Source organism: Acinonyx jubatus, chromosome B2 (assembly GCF_027475565.1).
Source record: "Acinonyx jubatus isolate Ajub_Pintada_27869175 chromosome B2, VMU_Ajub_asm_v1.0, whole genome shotgun sequence".
Classification (NCBI taxonomy): domain Eukaryota; kingdom Metazoa; phylum Chordata; class Mammalia; order Carnivora; family Felidae; genus Acinonyx; species Acinonyx jubatus.
This window is the reverse complement of record NC_069385.1, coordinates 105,862,186-105,879,008: the sequence shown is the minus strand read 5'-3', so window position 1 is coordinate 105,879,008 and position 16,823 is coordinate 105,862,186. Positions and strand designations below refer to the sequence as shown.

The 16,823-nt window shown below is 38.9% G+C and overlaps 2 protein-coding genes across 9 annotated transcripts in view; one reads left to right on the top strand and one right to left on the bottom strand.

Annotated features, from left to right (window-relative positions):
• Positions 1-9,328, bottom strand: part of LOC106973997 (24-hydroxycholesterol 7-alpha-hydroxylase) — a 93,869-nt gene extending 84,541 nt beyond the window's left edge. For both annotated transcript variants that reach the window (XR_008298576.1, XM_015071172.3), the window contains exon 1: positions 8,933-9,328. Coding sequence is in view for 1 of the 2 variants with exons in the window: in XM_015071172.3 (XP_014926658.1) it covers positions 8,933-9,109 (177 nt within the window). In the remaining variant the exon portion in view is untranslated. The remainder of the gene's footprint in view (positions 1-8,932) is intronic.
• Positions 9,329-9,509: 181 nt separating this feature from the next.
• SLC25A27 (solute carrier family 25 member 27) overlaps positions 9,510-16,823 on the top strand; it is a 30,699-nt gene continuing 23,385 nt past the window's right edge. For 2 of the 7 annotated variants that reach the window (XM_027057617.2, XM_027057622.2), the window contains exons 1-3: positions 9,517-9,858; positions 12,375-12,566; positions 14,717-14,801. In XM_027057617.2, coding sequence (XP_026913418.1) covers positions 9,753-9,858; positions 12,375-12,566; positions 14,717-14,801 — 383 coding nt within the window. In that variant the 5' untranslated portion in view covers positions 9,517-9,752. The other 5 variants (XM_053222716.1, XM_027057614.2, XM_027057619.2 and 2 more) reach the window with 5 other exon arrangements.

The window sequence follows — 16,823 nt, the reverse complement described above, 5'->3', positions numbered from 1 at the left end:
TCAGGGTAATCCTAGCTTCATAAAATACACTGGGACATGATCCCTTCTTTTCTACTTTTTGGAGGAGATTGTATAAAATTGATGTCAACTCTTCCTTAAACATTTGGCATAATTTCCAGTAGAACAATCTGGGTCTTAAGATTTCCTTTTTGGGGAGTTTTGAAATTATGAACTCAATTTCCTAAGTAATATAGGGCTATTTAAATTATCTAATTTATACTGAATAGTTGTGGTAGTTTGCATTTTGGGGGGGAACTTGGTTCATTTCATCTAAGTTGCCAAAATTGCTATGTGTAGGGTTGCTTATGGTGTTCCCTTATCATCCATTTGATGTCTGCAGTGATATGCCCCATTCTATTCCTGACATTAATAATTTGTGTCTTCTTTTTCTTGCATAAGGTCTTTCAAAGTAATTGATCTTGTCAGGGATTGGCTCTTTCTTTCACTGATTTTCTCTATTTTTTTCCTGATTTCAATTTCATTGATTTCTGTTCTTTAATATTTCCTTCCTTTTGCTTGCTTGGGGTTTATTTTGCTCTTTCATGGGGAAGGGGTTGAAAGACAAGCTTTATTCATTTCACACTTATGTGCTTTTATAATGAAAATATTTAGTGATAATAATTTCCCTCTCAGCACTTCTTTAGCTGTGCCCCAACTTCTGACAGGTTGCATTTTGATTTTCTTTCGATTCAGCATGATTTTTTATTTCGCTCAAGAATTTCCCTTCAACTCATAGGTTATTTACAAATACGCTGTTTGTTTCCAAGTGTTCAGAGTTTCCTGTCATCTTTCTGTTACTGATTTCTAGTTTCATTCCACTGTAGTCAGAGAATACATTGTACAATTTGAATCATTTTAAATTTTGTGGGGTTTTGTGGACCTGAATATAGTCTATCTTGTCCTATGTCTCATGGGCACTTGAAAAGAATACATAACCTGCTTTGTTAGGTAGAATGCTCTACACATATTCATTAGATCTGTTGGGTTGGTGGTCTTTTATAGTCTAGCTGATTTTCTGCCTAGCTGTTCTACCCATTGTTAAGAGAGCATTGTCGAAATGTCTAATTATAACTGGATTTGTCTGTTTCTTCTTTCAGGTCTGGTTTTTGGTTCACATAATTTACAGCTCTGTTGTTTGGTGCGTACAAATTTAGAATTGCTAATTCCTTCTGACCATTTTATAATGGTCATAAATTATCTCATAATGTCTCCCTCTGTCTCTGGTAATTTTACTTGCTCTGAAGGTACTTTTTCTGTTATTAATATAGCCACTCCTACTTTCTTTTGACTGATGCTTACATAATGTATCTTTTTCCATAGTTTTTTGTTTTTCACCTGCCTATTTCATTATACTTGAAGTGAGTTTCTAGTGTATATCATAGAGGTGGATCACTTTTAAATCCATTTTGCAAATGTCTATCTTTCAATAATTGTATTTGTACCATTTATAACTTAAATTATTGATATATTACGGTTTAAGTCTCTGCTATTTTATTTTTATTTTTCTGTTTATTCTCCCTGGGTTTTGCTTTTCTGTTTTATCTCCTTTCCTGTGTGTTATTTTAACATTGTTTAGAATTCCATTTTAACTTATTTATACTATTTTTAAGTGGATCTTTTGTGTAGAGTTTTTTAGTGATTACTCTAGGTATTACATTAGATATATATAACTTATAGTCAGTTAGTATAGCCACTTTTTAAAGTTTTTTATTTTAATTTCAGTATAGCTAACATACAGTGTTATATTAGTTTCAGGTGTGCAATATAGTGATTCAACAATTCTATACATTACTCAATGCTCATCATGATAACTGTACTCTTTAATCCCCATCGCCAATCTCACCCATCCCTCCACCGCCTCCCCTCTGGTAACCATCAGTTTGTTCTCTCTAGTTAAGAGTCTATTTCTTGGTTTGTCGCTCTTTTTCTTTTGTTTGGTTGTTCCTTAAATTCCACATTTAAGTGAAATCACATGGTATTTGTCTTTGTCTGCCTGACTTATTTTGCTTAGCATTTTACTGTTTAGTTCCAACCATGTTGTTGCAAATGCCAAGACTTCATTCTTTTTTATGGCTGAATAATATTCCACTGTATGTATATGTGTGCGTGTGTGTGTGTGTGTGTGTGTGTGTGTGTGTGTCATATCATCTTTATCCATTCATCTGTTAATGGACACTTGGGCTCCCATATCTTGGCTATTGTACATAAATACCGCAATAAATACTGGGGTGCATGTATCCGTTTGAATTAGTGTTTTTGTATGTGGAGGGTAAATACCCAGTAGTGCAATTACTGGATTATAGGGTAGCTCTATTTTTAATTTTTTGAGGAACCTTCATACTGTCTTCCACAGTGGCTGCATAGTGTAGCCATTTTATCAACTCAAGCAAATCTCTCTTTATGTCCCTTTACCCTCTCCCATTTGTAATGTAATTTTCTTAGGTAGTTCCCTTACATACAACTAGGACAATATCAAATAGTGTTATAATTGTTGCTTCAGGCACCGATAATGATTTAGAAATCTCAAGAAGAGAAGTCTGTTGCACGTACACATCTTTTGTTTACTGTGTCCTTTCTTCCTTCTTGATGTCCAAGATTCCTTCTTTCATTGGTCCTTTTCTGTTTAAAGAACTACTTCTACTCATTTGTTTAGGCTAGTCTTCTAGCAGCAGATTCTCTTAATTTTCCTTTAACTGAGGATGCCTTGATTCCTCCTTAATTCCTAAAGAATATTTGTCCTGGAGATAGGACTCTAGGCAGACAGTTCTTTTCTTTGAGCCCTTGAAAAATGGTATGCTATTCCTCCTGGCCTACATGGTTTCTGATGAAGAATCTATCATTCCAGTTTCTTTTCCTACCATAATAAGGTTCCATTTGTCTTTTGCTGCTTTTAAAAATTATCTCTGTCTTTAGTTTTCAGAAGTTTGACTTTCATTTGCTTTGCTATGGATTTCCTTGGGTTTATCCTGTTTGGGATTAGCTTGGCTTTTCAAATCTGTAGGTTTATGTCTGTTAAAACACTTGGGAAGTTTTCAGTTCTACTTTCTACAAATACTTTTTCAGCTCCACCCTCTTTCTCCTTTCTAGGACTCTGATGACATAAATATTAGGTCTTTTACAGTCCCTGAAGTTCTGCTCATTTGCTTTCAATCTTTCTTCTCTTTGTTTTTCATATCGGGTAACTTTTATTGACCTATGTTGAAGTTCACTGATTCTTTTCACTCTTCTCCATTGTGCCATTGCACTCATCCACTAAGTTATTTTTTCTTTTTTAGTTATTGTATTTTTCAGTTCTAAAATTTCCATGTTTCCTCTTGATATGTACTATTTCTTTGCAGAGACTCTCTGTTTTTTCCTAAGACTTTGTTTTTTTTTTCATTTGTTTCCAGCATGCTTATAATTGCTTGTTGAAGCATTTTTATTATAGCTGTCTTAAAATCCTTGTCAGATCATTCTAATATCTGTGTCATCGGTTGATTGTCTCTTCTTATTCAACTTGAAATCCTCCTGGTTCTTGGTATGAGGAGTGATTTTCTACTAAGATCTGAACATTTTGGATATAATGTTATGACACTGCATTTTATTTAACTGTTACATTTTTCCAGGCTTCCTTTGGCATTATTCTGATATGGGAAAGGGGATGCTACCTCATTGTTGCCAGGTAGGGGGATGGAAATTTAGGTTCATCACTCAGCATGGGGAGAGAAGAACTCCTTATTACTGCTGAGTGGGGGTGAAAGTTAAGTCTCCCTTCTAGGTTCTTCTTATATCACTCTGGCTGGGAGAAGAAGGGGTTTTTCATTACTGCTCTCACATGACACCACTGGCCTGGAGGTGTTTGAAGAGCAGCCTCTTTATTGCTGAATGGTGGTGAAAATCCTGGCTCACCCTCTAAGGTTCATGGGTCACCACCTCAGTGAGTAGGAGAGGGACTGCTTGTTATTCCTCAGTGGTGGTACAGTCCATGCTGTAGGTGTGGTCTCCATTAACACTGTTGTGGGGATGGCCTCATTATTGCTGAGCAGTATGGAAAGTCAAGATCCTCCTCTAGGTCTCTTTTGCCACTACCATTGCTAGGAGGGGACGAGTTTTACTTCATTTCACCCTGGCTAGGAGTCAGGGGTAGCCTTTCCACTTGGCACTTGCTGACTGTGGTGACACCATGTTTTTTTTTCCCTGTGGTGTTTGCCTGGAGCAGTTACAGCCTAAAATTTTTCTGTCTTGCTAGGCTGCTCCTTTTTTGGACCTTTACCTAGAGAGAGTCGTCTTTTCTTGGGGCTTACTTTTTTGCCTGTGCCCACTGGCATCTCTAGGTTGCTGGCGTTTCTAGAGCCCAATCCAGATATATGAAGCAGAAAAAAAATCAAGGAAATTCACTACCATATTGTTCATCAGATCCTGTTCATAGGTCGCTAGCCTATCAGCCCTCCTCTCTCCACCTTGCAAAATCATCTCACGTTTGTTTTATATATAATGTTTAATTCATATTTAGCTGTACTTAGTGGGAGGAATAGGGGAAAGTACAACTACCCCATCTTTTCAGAAGCAAACATCCCTAATTCGTTTCGTTTTATTTTTTCACTCACAGAATATCTCTGAAAGTGATACAAGAGAATGGAAACATTCTTGTTGGAAGAGAAAGTAAGCAGTTAGAGGACAGAGATGAGACGAAGACCTTTCATTGTATATATGTTCATGCCTTTAGAGTATGGACCTATTTGAAAAAAACACACACATTTCTTTAAAGAAGCACACAGCCTTTCAATTCTGGTGGTGATGTCACAGCGACGTGTTTCTGAATTGTTCTACCTCTTTCTTGGAAACCACACAGAGCCACAAGGAGAAAAACATATGTGCACAAGCAACATTATTGAGCTAGACAACAAGAAGAAAATTTACTAACTACAAGAAGCATGACCCACGGCACTTGAAACCAGTAGAACTCTTCGCTCTGCTCTTAGAAGCTATCACAGCACCGTGAGAAAGACAAGGAGCATGTGCAAGGGGTTCGACAATGGAAAAGCCCAGAAACACCCACTCTGAGATAGGAGAAGGAAGTCTACAGAGTTGGAACCACTATGAGATGGGCTAGGATAAACAGCCCACGGATACTGAGGGAGGTAGCAAAAGATAACACAGAGAGTGGGCTCCCAAAAGCACTTTCTTGTAAAAGCGAAGAGTACACCTGAGAAGACAAGGGTCACCTCTTTTCCTAGCAGCCATTATTGAAGAAAGGCAGTGAGAGCTCAAGCGTGAAAGATTGTATCCTAAAAAGCAGAGGAGCCATGGGTGCACAGAGGCACTAGATTTTCACTGTAGCAAGGGAGGATAGGATAAAAGAGCTCCGTCAAGAAACCTGGAAAGCAACTGCCCCCAGCCAAAACCTCCTGCTGACAGCTGGTCCAAGACAACTTAACACCTTAAAATGCAGTTAAATGGAGGAACTTAGGCATCCGACTTCGGCTCAGGTCATGATCTCACAGTTCTTGGGTTCGAGCCCCACGTCGGGCTCTGTGCTGACAGCTCGGAGCCTGGAGCCTGCTTCGGATTCTGTCTCCCTCTCTCTCTCTCTGCCCCTCCCCTGCTCATGTTCTGTCTCTCTCTGTCTCTCAGAAATAAATGAATGGTAAAAAAAAATAAAAATATGGTTAAACAAAAAAGGAAAACGTCACCACTGTACGAAAAATTCTTTAAAAAAGGGCAAAAAAGGACATCAGAACTTCCTTACAGATGAAGTAACTCACCAAAAACATTCTGCCATAGGGCACCTAAAACCAGTAATGCAAAATTATTTTTGGAATAAAAAAAAATTAATCTAATAATTTTGCCAACTGCGAAAGAAATAAGCAAAGAAGAAACATAAGAAGCCATGGAAGAAACAGCCAGACAATAGAGGAAAATTAGGAGATAAAGGAACTGAGGAAAGAAAGAAACAATAAAGACATTTCTAAATAAAAGATAATAATTACAAGAAGCACAAAGGAGACTATAGGAAATAGTCTAAAGACAATACAATATAGAAATGCAAAAAATATTAAATAGAATTATGTGAAAAGAATTTTAGGGGAAATGATAGCTATAGAAGACAGGGAAAAGAGGTTGAACCTGTGCATCACGGGACGTCTTTTGCAACTCCAAATTCATTTATCCAACTACTTAACTCAGCATTTCCACTTGGATGTCAACATTCCAAACTCCTATGTATCTAAAGCTGCACTTCTGATAACATCTTCCCTTTCAGTAAGTTCTTGCAATCATGGCGATCTCACTGGACTCCCATTCCCTAGCTACTCAAACCAAACTTCTTGGAGCCATCTTGGACCCTTCGCATTCTTCTACACACCACGTGCAATTAACCAGGAAATCCTGCTGCTTCCACCCTCAACATATACCCAGCCGCTTCTCAAGTTTCCACTGCTATCTCCAAACCACTTGACCTCAAGTTTGAATTACTGCAAAGAACCTTCAAATTATCCTTCTTTTATTCTTACAGTCCTGTTTTTAACAGAGCAGCCAAAGTGAGCCTTTAAGATTTAAATCAAATCCCATCATTCCTCTGCTCAAAACACTCTCAAAAGATTTCCTACTTCACTCTAAATTATAAATGCTTTTATACTTTGAATCTGATCATTCATTCTATGGATACATTTTCACACATACAAATGGGAAACAAACTACTGTATGTCAATTATTAAGTCACTGTTGAAGGAAACTATAATTTAGGGAATACTTTGCAGCTTTTAAAACAAATGCAAAGGCTTCTGTTTTGGTGTAGGATGAGGTAGAACCAGGTGAGATAAGGATTTCACTGGCAGTTAGGAAAAGATGAACAGGTAATAAATCACTATTTAATTCCCTGGTGGCATCTGTGAATTCTTGGTATGGATTGAAGGTCTTGACTGAAATAGGCACCTTTGAAAAATCTACTGCTAACGTCACACTCAAATGTGAGATACTGAACGTGTTTTCGCTAACATTAGGAAAAACACAAGCTTGTCTAGTCTCACCACTTCTAGTCAACAATGTGTTATAAGTCCTACTGATGGTAATAATATAGGAGAAAGAAACAAAAAGCATAAAGATCAGAAAAAAAGCAAGTACATTTATCTTTTTATAAGACATATCGTTTACGTATAAAAATCCTAAGGAATCTCCAAATTAGCTAGTAGAACTAATAGGGTGAATTTAGCAAAGTCACAGGGAATAAAGTTAACATAAAGAGAACAGATTGTATTTTTTATGTTTCAACGGGATACAACTGGAAAACAAAAATTAAAGCAATTTTATCCACGAGTGCCTCCAAATATAAAATACTTAAAATAACTAACAATTGCATCACAAAAAACTACAGAATATTTCTGAAAGAAATTATATAGCTAAAAAATGGAGAGATAGATAGTATTCATAGCTTTGAAGACTTAATATTATTATGAAGTCAATTTTCCCTAATTTCCTAATAGATTTAACAAACTTCCAATCATAATTCCAGCAGTCTTTATGATACATATTGACAAGCCAATTCTAAAACTTATAATAACATGCAAAGAATCTTGAATGCCAAGTCAATTACAGAGAAATATGGAGGGCTATCACTGCCTGGTTTAAACACTTACTATAAAACTACAGTATTTAAGACAGCGTACTAGTAACAAAGGAGTGGGCATATAAATCAATGGACTAGGATATAAAGGTTAGAAATAGATCTACATGTATATGGTCAACTAATTTTTGAGAAGCTGCAAAGGCAACCAATGAGGAAAGGAGAGTGGAACAATTAGAACAACGAGACCATCCAGATTGGGGAAAAAAATGAACTTCACCCCTGACTCTTACCACCCCCCCACACACACAAAAGTAATAACTCAAAATGGATCATAGACCTAAATGTAAAATACAAAATCACACACCTTTTAGAAGAAAACAATAATCTTTTTGACCTTGCTTGACCTTCTGAGACAAGCCAGTGAAACGTTCCTTAAAATTTATTAAAATCATATGCCTAAGAAAGGCTACCAGAGGCAAAGAAACATTCTTTTAAGATATCATTTTTCCTATATCTGGCTCTCAATAATTATGGTATCTAGAGTGGGCTAGAATATGAGGAGGTAGGCAATCCCGAACACTCAAAGGAAAAGGTGTATATTGTTACATTTTTTTTTGCAAGGGTAACACAATAATATAAACAATTTAAATATTTATGTCACTGGACTAGGCACTTCCACTTTTAGGAATTTATTCTGAGGAAACAACTGGATAAGTGCCAACAGCACAACCACACGACACACATACAGCAATGCACCCTGAAGCACTGGTAGCAATAAAGGGGAAAAGTTGGCAGTAACTTATATCCTGTTTTTGAAAGATACACTGTATTTAAAAGCTATTTTAAGGACAAAAACGTCTCGTACAACAACATTAGTAATCTTAGTATGCAGTGAAAATGGATCTCATCATCATCAAATAAGAACACCAGCTGAAAATACAGCGCAGGCTAAATTTGAAAAGACCGTTTGTAAGCAATTTTTACAGCGGCCTGGTGTTAATCTCAGTTCGGACACGCACTTACTACACGTTTTCATAAATTTAATTTAACTGTATTTCACTTCTGTGTTTCTGAATTATTGCAAGTTGTTAGCTAATGTGTATACACTTAGAACTTTTAAACTACGGTGAAGTAACTAGCATTTATAAATTATGTATCTACTTCCAAAAGGGCAGCTACGAGCTGATAAAAATCTGTTCATAATCGATAAAAATCTATTTCGAAAAATCTTGCATAAGGAATAGCTGTCAATAGTTGAGTAATGATCGTCTTTATCTGTGGATCTAGGTATGTTCTCCATATTCTAGTATTGCATTTGAGAACCCGGGAAAGAAAATAAAAAAGAAAACATTACCTCCTCCGCAAACCCCACCTGCTAAGGCCACATACCTTGATTCTTGCTTTCTCTATAAATTCTAGAGGGGCTTTCCCAAACTCAAATCCAGCTCCAATCCAAGGAATCCAGCCCCTTATGCACGGGGGTCCACGCAAATTCTTCCGCTGAAAGAATAATAAAAGAGCAAGGAAACCCAGGATTATAATCACTGTTGGGGAAATTAGTTCCATGTTTTTGTCTAGCGCCTTCCACAATCAGAGAAGGTAAAAATCCTGCCGCCGTGGCACTTGCTCATTCCCTCTTGGGAGGGTGCACCTACTGGACCTGCCAACTTGTCTGCTACAACTTCCGCAGTTTGTCTGCCTTCTAAACTGTAGCCTCTTTTCCCCGCCCCAATTTTTAGATGACTTTTGCAGCATCGCTCCCTCCTCCCACCTCCACTTGTCTTTCCTGCCCTGGCCACCCCGGACCAAACGCTGGGGCTGGACCGAACGGGCACGGGTGAGGCGGGGTGGAGGGCGGGGCGAACTTGCGCCGTTGCCATGGAGACCGGGGCCGGCGGCGCGGAGGGAGCTTTGCTCCCGGCCAATTGGAGCATGGCGCCCAAGAGGCGCGCAGCCCGGCGGACTACATTTCCCAGAAGCCTCGTGGGCTTCGCGTTGTTGTTCTGCTCTCAGTCCGGTGGACCGCTGCAGCCGGGGCTGCTAGGAAGGCTGCAGGTTCGCGGGGCCGCCTGACTGAGCCGAGCGAGGGAAATGGTCCCCGGCCCGCCGCTCGCCGCTTGAGGACGGGCCGCCCTGGCAGAGGGGCAGGCCAGCCGCGGCGCGGGGCGCCGGCCAGAAGGGGTGCATTGTCGTCCTGTCTTGCTGCTGAATGTCGGTTCCAGAGGATGAGGAGAGGCTTTTGCCGCTCGCCCAGAGATGGCCCCGGGCGAGCAAGTTCCTTCTGTCGGGCTGCGCGGCTACCGTGGCCGAGCTAGGTACCCGGCTGCCCCCGCCTGGGCCTCCCCCGCGAGTCGTCGCGGTGCCGCGCTGGGGGTGGGGGTGAGGGGCACGGGGGTGTTCGGCCGGCTGGGTTGCGCCCTCTTCTTGCACACCTGCCTGGCAGATGTGGCAGGGCGGGGGCAAGGCCGGCCTTGCGAGGAGGACTGGAGGTCACCAAGGTCTTTTCCTAACAATTTCGTCTCCCTCAGAGGTGTGCCATTGTGCCTGAGTGTCTACTCTTGGAAGCTTCATGAGCGGTCATTCCTCTGTAGGAATCCTTTTCGCTTCCGCGAGGATGACCTTCTAATAAAAACACAATCCACTTTTCATCCTTACTGAGATCATCTGATTCATATTCTTACATAGCTTCACTAGATCATTGTCTTTTGGGTCCAAGTTGTGGAACCAACTTGTGGGACTTACGTTATTAACCTGTCACTTACGGATCGTCTACTCAACATCCGTCAGTTGTCCTCCTTGAGCTTAGCTCATCTATACTGTGTTTACCTTGCAGGATTCTGAGAAGTCAAATGCTAAGTCCAAAGCGGGGCACTTATTAATTGCAACATTATCATAATAGCTACAATACTAGACTGTGGTAATAGAGCTTAAAAGACTCAACCCTGACCTTACAGGCGGGTGGGGACACATGCAGAGACAGACAGTTCCATTGTGCTAATTATTAATAATGAAGATATCAAGTACCATAAGAGCGTAGAAGATGGACAGTTACATATGCATAAGCAAGTCAGAGAAAACTCGAGACCACCTGGAGAGAATTCGGATGCCCTTGCATGAGCAGGTGGCGTTCTTTCCAAGGATTTTGTAAGCGGAGTGCCTATGTGTTCCCTCTGAAGCCTTCTCTGTGCATTTTAAGAATACCCTTTCATTTTCTTGCCTGTTGCGGGGGGAGGGGGGAACAACAGCTTTGATGTGTTACCATTAAGCAATGGTAGTTTGTCCTCTTGTGAAATGAGTGTTTGTATTATTTTGTATTTCCTGCAGAGCCAGCACCGTCTGTTGTTTTGCCCTTTATGCTCCTCCACTCTTGCCCTTTGGACCCTCTATGTTTTCTTCATTCTTTTCTAAAGCTGATGGGAAATTTTTGTTATTCATTGCTTTTACTGAGACACACTTCATCGGCTTTTTAAAACATGCAAAATCAGATTGCTGAATTAGGTATTTGCACTTCGTTTGTTTGCTGGTTTGTTTTTTAACTTGATAGTTTCCCCCTGTGACCAATGGCTTTGGCACAGAACCCTTCCTTTTGTTAAAAATTTGTGGAGAATGGTGTGGGGGCTGGGCATGAGAGGTGGAGAAATCAGAGTATGAGATGGTTTGAGTACAAAACAATTTAGGATCGGAACCTGAAGCGTTATTTAAGTAACCAGCAAGTAAACGAAAATTATTTTGAGAGGCACATGGTATAGACGTGCCTATATCATAAGACTTTTCGGGGCTCATATGTTAAGAAAGCATGGCTTAAATTCTCTTCATGCAAACGACTTCTGTTTTAGGGGAACTATCAGCAAGATATTTTTTCCAAAGACCAGTGGTAAGATTTAATATTCCCTTCCCCCCTACTGTCTTCTCTTAGAAAAAGCATAACTATGGTTTTGTGTCAGGCGGTGGTCATTGAAAAGACTCATGTAATGTCAATAATGTGCATGAGCTTCTCTGAATCTGGTTAAGTTATTCAAGACATTATGCCTATAAAGTTATGAGCTTGATCTTCCTAATGTGGGCCAGTTAGCTTCATCATTTCAAGGTAAAATGTCTAGCTTGAATTCAAAATATAATTATTAGAAAAATTGTTTTCAAGTACAGTGGGTACTTGTGAGGAGGCCATACATAAAACTTAGTGCTGGAAAAACGATTCAGTATGTGCCTTAATCGAAAGTATATTGAGCATGCTGCCCTTGTATAAAAAGACAACATTACAAACTCTGTATTACATCTTCCATATCTCAAACTTGGGGTCAGTGAGCATCACCCATGAAATTATAGAATTCAGCTCACCCGCATTTATTAGGAACCTGTCATAAGTAGTATAGTATTCTAAAAGTCACATTGTGTCCTAATCATGGTTGCAGTCAAGGGGACATCACAGAATATGAATATTTGAAGTTATTCCTATGGGAAAGCAAAAATTAAGGACTGAAGTATATTTTAGGCTGAAATTTCTGAGTAAAAAAAGCCCAAATCCTGTCACTTACCCCCCACCCCCGGTGATCTGGGGGGTAATCTGGGACAATGATTCTTAAATTTGGGAGTGCATAAGAATCAGCTGATTTCTAAACCCCCATCAACCTACTGAGAATCCATAAGCATGGGGCTGGGAAATAAATACTTTTTCACAATTTCCCCAGCTGATTCTGATGTACTCTAAAATTTGAGAACCGCCCATCTTGTAGTGACTAAAATATTAGACCTATGACTTTAGAATTTTAGAATTTTTGTTGGTTTCTCTGAATGTTGCGGGTTTCCCCCTCATTTTGTTTTTCTTTGTTAGCAACCTTTCCCCTCGATCTCACAAAAACTCGACTCCAAATGCAAGGAGAAGCGGCTCTTGCTCGGTTGGGAGACAGTGCAAGAGAGTCGGCTCCCTATAGGGGCATGGTGCGCACAGCCCTAGGGATTGTTCAAGAAGAAGGCTTCCTAAAGCTTTGGCAAGGAGTGACACCTGCCATTTACAGACACGTAGGTATTTATCTTGATTCCATCTGGTAAGTTTGTTATGAGTGCTGTGTTTGTGTCCTCTGCTTTTGTGTTTAGCCGTGTCCAAAAACCAGTAGCTTTTTTCCTATTAATGTGATAAATGAATACATATTCTCTTAAGAAGAAAATTGACTACCAATTTAAGGCAATTAAGGAACAATCACCTTAAATTTTTAGAAATGCACATACAAGTATTTAGGGATGAACTGTCATGATGTCTGTAATGGACTTTAAGAAAAAAATGAGTCATAAATATGGAGAACAAACTGAGGGTTATGGGAGGGGTTGTGGGAGGGGGGATGGGCTAAATGGGTAAGGGGCACTAAGGAATCTACTCCTGAAATCATTGTTGCACTAGGTGCTAACGAATTTGGATATAAATTTTAAAAAATAAAAAATAAAATTTAAGAAAAGAAAGAAAAAAATGAGTCAAATATGGCAAAAATGTTAGCAATTGACCAATCTCAAGGATATAGAGGGAGTTATTTTCTCTACTTCTTCTACATGTTTGAGATGTTTTTAATGTTTATTTATTTTTGAGAGAGAGAGAGCATGAAGAGGAGAGGGGCAGAGAGAGGGAGACACAGAATCTGAAGCAGGCTCCAGGCTCTGAGTTGTCAGCACAGAGCCCAACGTGGGGCTCGAACCGCGAGATCATGACCTGAGCCGAAGTCAGACACTTAACTGACCGAGCTACCCAGGCACCCCACATTTGAAGATTTTTAAGAAAAGAAATGAATAATCGATACATTTCTCTACTTTGGAAACTTTAAAACACAAAATTTAAATTTTTCGTGTTCTTTGCAAATTAAAACTTATTTGACTTAAATGCCAAATCTCGCTAGTCTCTGTCCCATATGTTACAGACTAGGTAACTCTGAAAGAAAACAAGGATGACTAGTCCTATTCTGGCAATGGAGTAATTGCAGTGCAGCTGATTTTTGCCTCAGTTTCCAAGGCTACCTAACTACCTGTGTGGGCCTTCAGTCATTCTTCAAGGAAAATAGTTGTAACTATGTCATAACCAGTGAAGATGCTTTTCTGCCCTGCTTCTAAAGTGGCACTCACAAACATAATAGTTGTTGGGTTTTCAGCTTGTGGATGGGAGAACGTAAAACATGGTTTCAAAGGAGGTAGGACAGACATGGCATTTTACTCCTCTACATTCATAATATTTCCTCAAATATGTGGGGACCTTTGACCAGAAAAGTGTCCAGACTTAATATTCACCAGCTTATTATTTTTAAAGTTTCAGTTCTTCAGATGAGTAAGTTAAGAGTGTATTCTTCAAGAGCTATCCAGAAGTATGTACAGAGACTGTTGGTGTCTTGGTGCTTCGTATATTTTTGCATACATTAAAACCCCTGATCAGACTTCCTGAAATATCACGAAAAGTACTCTCTGTGAATACCATGTACTGATTTTAATGATTTTTATTTTCCATTCTTTTTTTTTTTAATTTTCTCCTTTGCTTCCCATGATTGTTCTGATTTCTTTTCATTTGTATTTTGTGGATCATCATATATGGCTTTCCAGTTAAGGTTCATGTCATATGTTTGATACTTGACTGAAAAATTACCTTAATATAATAAGTCATCTGATGAAGTTATGCATGTTTGTTCAAGGAAAATCCCTGCTGTATACCAAGCTCTGTCCTTGAGAGGGCACACAGAGTAATGAAAACACACAAAGCCTGCCCTGAAAAGCTCACGGTCTGATGGAAAGATAAGCAACAAAGCCAAGTTAATCTCCAATTAATGTGATAAAAGTCCTATTAGATGTATGCCTGGGTAGTTCTGGGAGAACAGAGGAGAAGCATGGCAGGTGCAATGGAAGACTAGAACAGAGCACTTTTTAGACAACATGTTCTTTGAATTGAATCTTGGAGGACTAGGAGGAGTTAGCAAAGCAGAGAAGGGAGAATCCATTCAAGAAAGATCAGCCAGCCTGTGAGAAGGCCTGAGGCTTGATGCATGCCACATTTAGAGCAACATCAAGAAAAACCCACGTGTTTGAAGAATAGGGCTCATGAGGGAAAGACACAGCTAAAGAGATCCACTAGCTCAGGTCAAAATGTCCTCTTGTCTTATTAAACATGTAGCCGAATTCACGTTTTAAATGATCTGTTTTACACAGTGTACTCTGGAGGGCGCATGGTCACTTATGAACATCTCCGTGAAGTTGTGTTTGGCAAAAGTGAAGATAAGCATTATCCTCTTTGGTAAGTTTTGTTTTGAAAATAGTATGTGCTCTTGCCCCCGAGGCTTTCATGTTTACCCATCAGATACATATAAAATTGTACATTTATGCCACAACTGCCTTGTCATAGGCTTAAAATAAAGAATAATTACAATGTAAATTCAAGTAATTGAGCGTTTACTGCATACAGCATAAAACAAACATGTACATATGTATATTAAGGTTTTATATATATTACTTAATATTTTAATGTTAAAAGAACTCTTACAGAGCACCTCCTTTATGCCTCTTTCTACTGAGAAAAGAGCTTTCGAGTCAGACAGAGAGAGGCTCAAAAATTCCTGCTCTACTAGTATATATGTAAGCTGATTAAATTACTTGATCGTTTTTATCTTCAGTTTTCTTAGCTGTAGAACTAATACCTACCATCAGGCTTTTGTGTTTGTACGATTAGATGAGATAATGTATGTAAGTGCATATCACTTAGAGTGTTTATAACAGAAACAGAAAAATAGGTTATTATAAATAAATTAAATATAAATAAATTAAAAACATAAAACAAAGAAAAATAGGGAAAGGATATCAACAGGCAAAATTCACAAAGGGAAAACTATGTGTTTGTTAAACATGTAAAGTGTTCAACCTCACCAGTAATCAAAGCAATTAATCAAAATTATCTTTTAGCCATTACATTAAGCTATTAATGGGAATATAAGTTATTAGAGAGCTTTTTTTTTGAGAATAAAATTTCTGTTAAAATGTTTAAATGTGTAATCCTTTGACCCAGCAACTCTTCCTTTGTGATATAATCACATTCAGAAATACTTGTACCAATGCATAAACACACACACACACACAAAGATATCGACTGTAGCAGTGTTGATAATAGTATTTTTTCTTTTTTTAATTAGATATATTTTTAAATTTTAAATGCAAGTTAGTTAACATATAGTGTAGCGTTGATTGCAGGAGTAGAATTTAGTGACTCATCGTTTACATATAGCACCCAGTGCTCATTCCAAGAAGTGCCCTCCTTAATGCCCATCACCCATTTAGTAATTTTTTTAAAAAAGTAAATATCGGGGCACCCAGGTGGCTCAGTTGGTTAGACGACCGACTTCGGCCTCAGGTCTTGATCTCGCAGTTTCTGAGTTCAAGCCCCGTGTTAGGCTCTGTGCTGACAGCTCAGAATCTGGAGCCTACTTCAGATTCTGTTCTTCCCCTCTCTCTACCCCTCCCCTGCTACGCTCTGTGTCTCTCTGTCTCTCAGTAATAATAAATAAACGTTAAAAAAATCTAAAAAAAATAAAATAATAAAAAAAGTAAATATCAATTGGGAAGTGGGTAAATTTTGATATATTTATTCAGAAAAGCATAATGCAGAGCTTTGAAAGACTGAGGTAAGTTTTATATGACTAACCAATAATGATGTCTGTAATAATATCTTTCCTGGCCTAAAAAAAAAGTCGAAGTCACAACGGTAAGGAAAGGGCAATAAGCAGAATTTCACCTTCCAGATGAAATCTGTTGGCTCTGTTTTTTAAAAAGTGTAATGTACTAAGTTACACTAATTGCTTTCCCAGAACTAGTGATAGAATAGATTAATAGTCCTTGCATTTTGTAATCCACCCCCCCAGCAGAGAAAGATGTAGATAAGGGGTTCAAAGGAAATATTTCACCATGAAGTCACCTCTCAGGGTGGATGGGTTTGATGTCCTTTGACCCAGTCCGAACAATTAATTCAGTCAGTAAGTATTTATTGAATGATCATGGCATGCCAATTCTGTATTTAATACTGAGGCTATCGTAATGAAAAAGATACAGTCCCTGCCATCACTGAGCACACAGTAATAGAGACAGATGCCTAAAGAATTACAATTATGTCACAATTACCAAGGAGGCCATGGTTATGAGATTCTCACAGAGAAAGACAATTATGGTGTACCATGTTCATGATCGTGAGAACCAGGCACTCTGGTAGGCCACTGGTGGCACTGGAGATTGATGTAAAGTCTATGGAAGATAATTTGGCAGGGCCTATCAA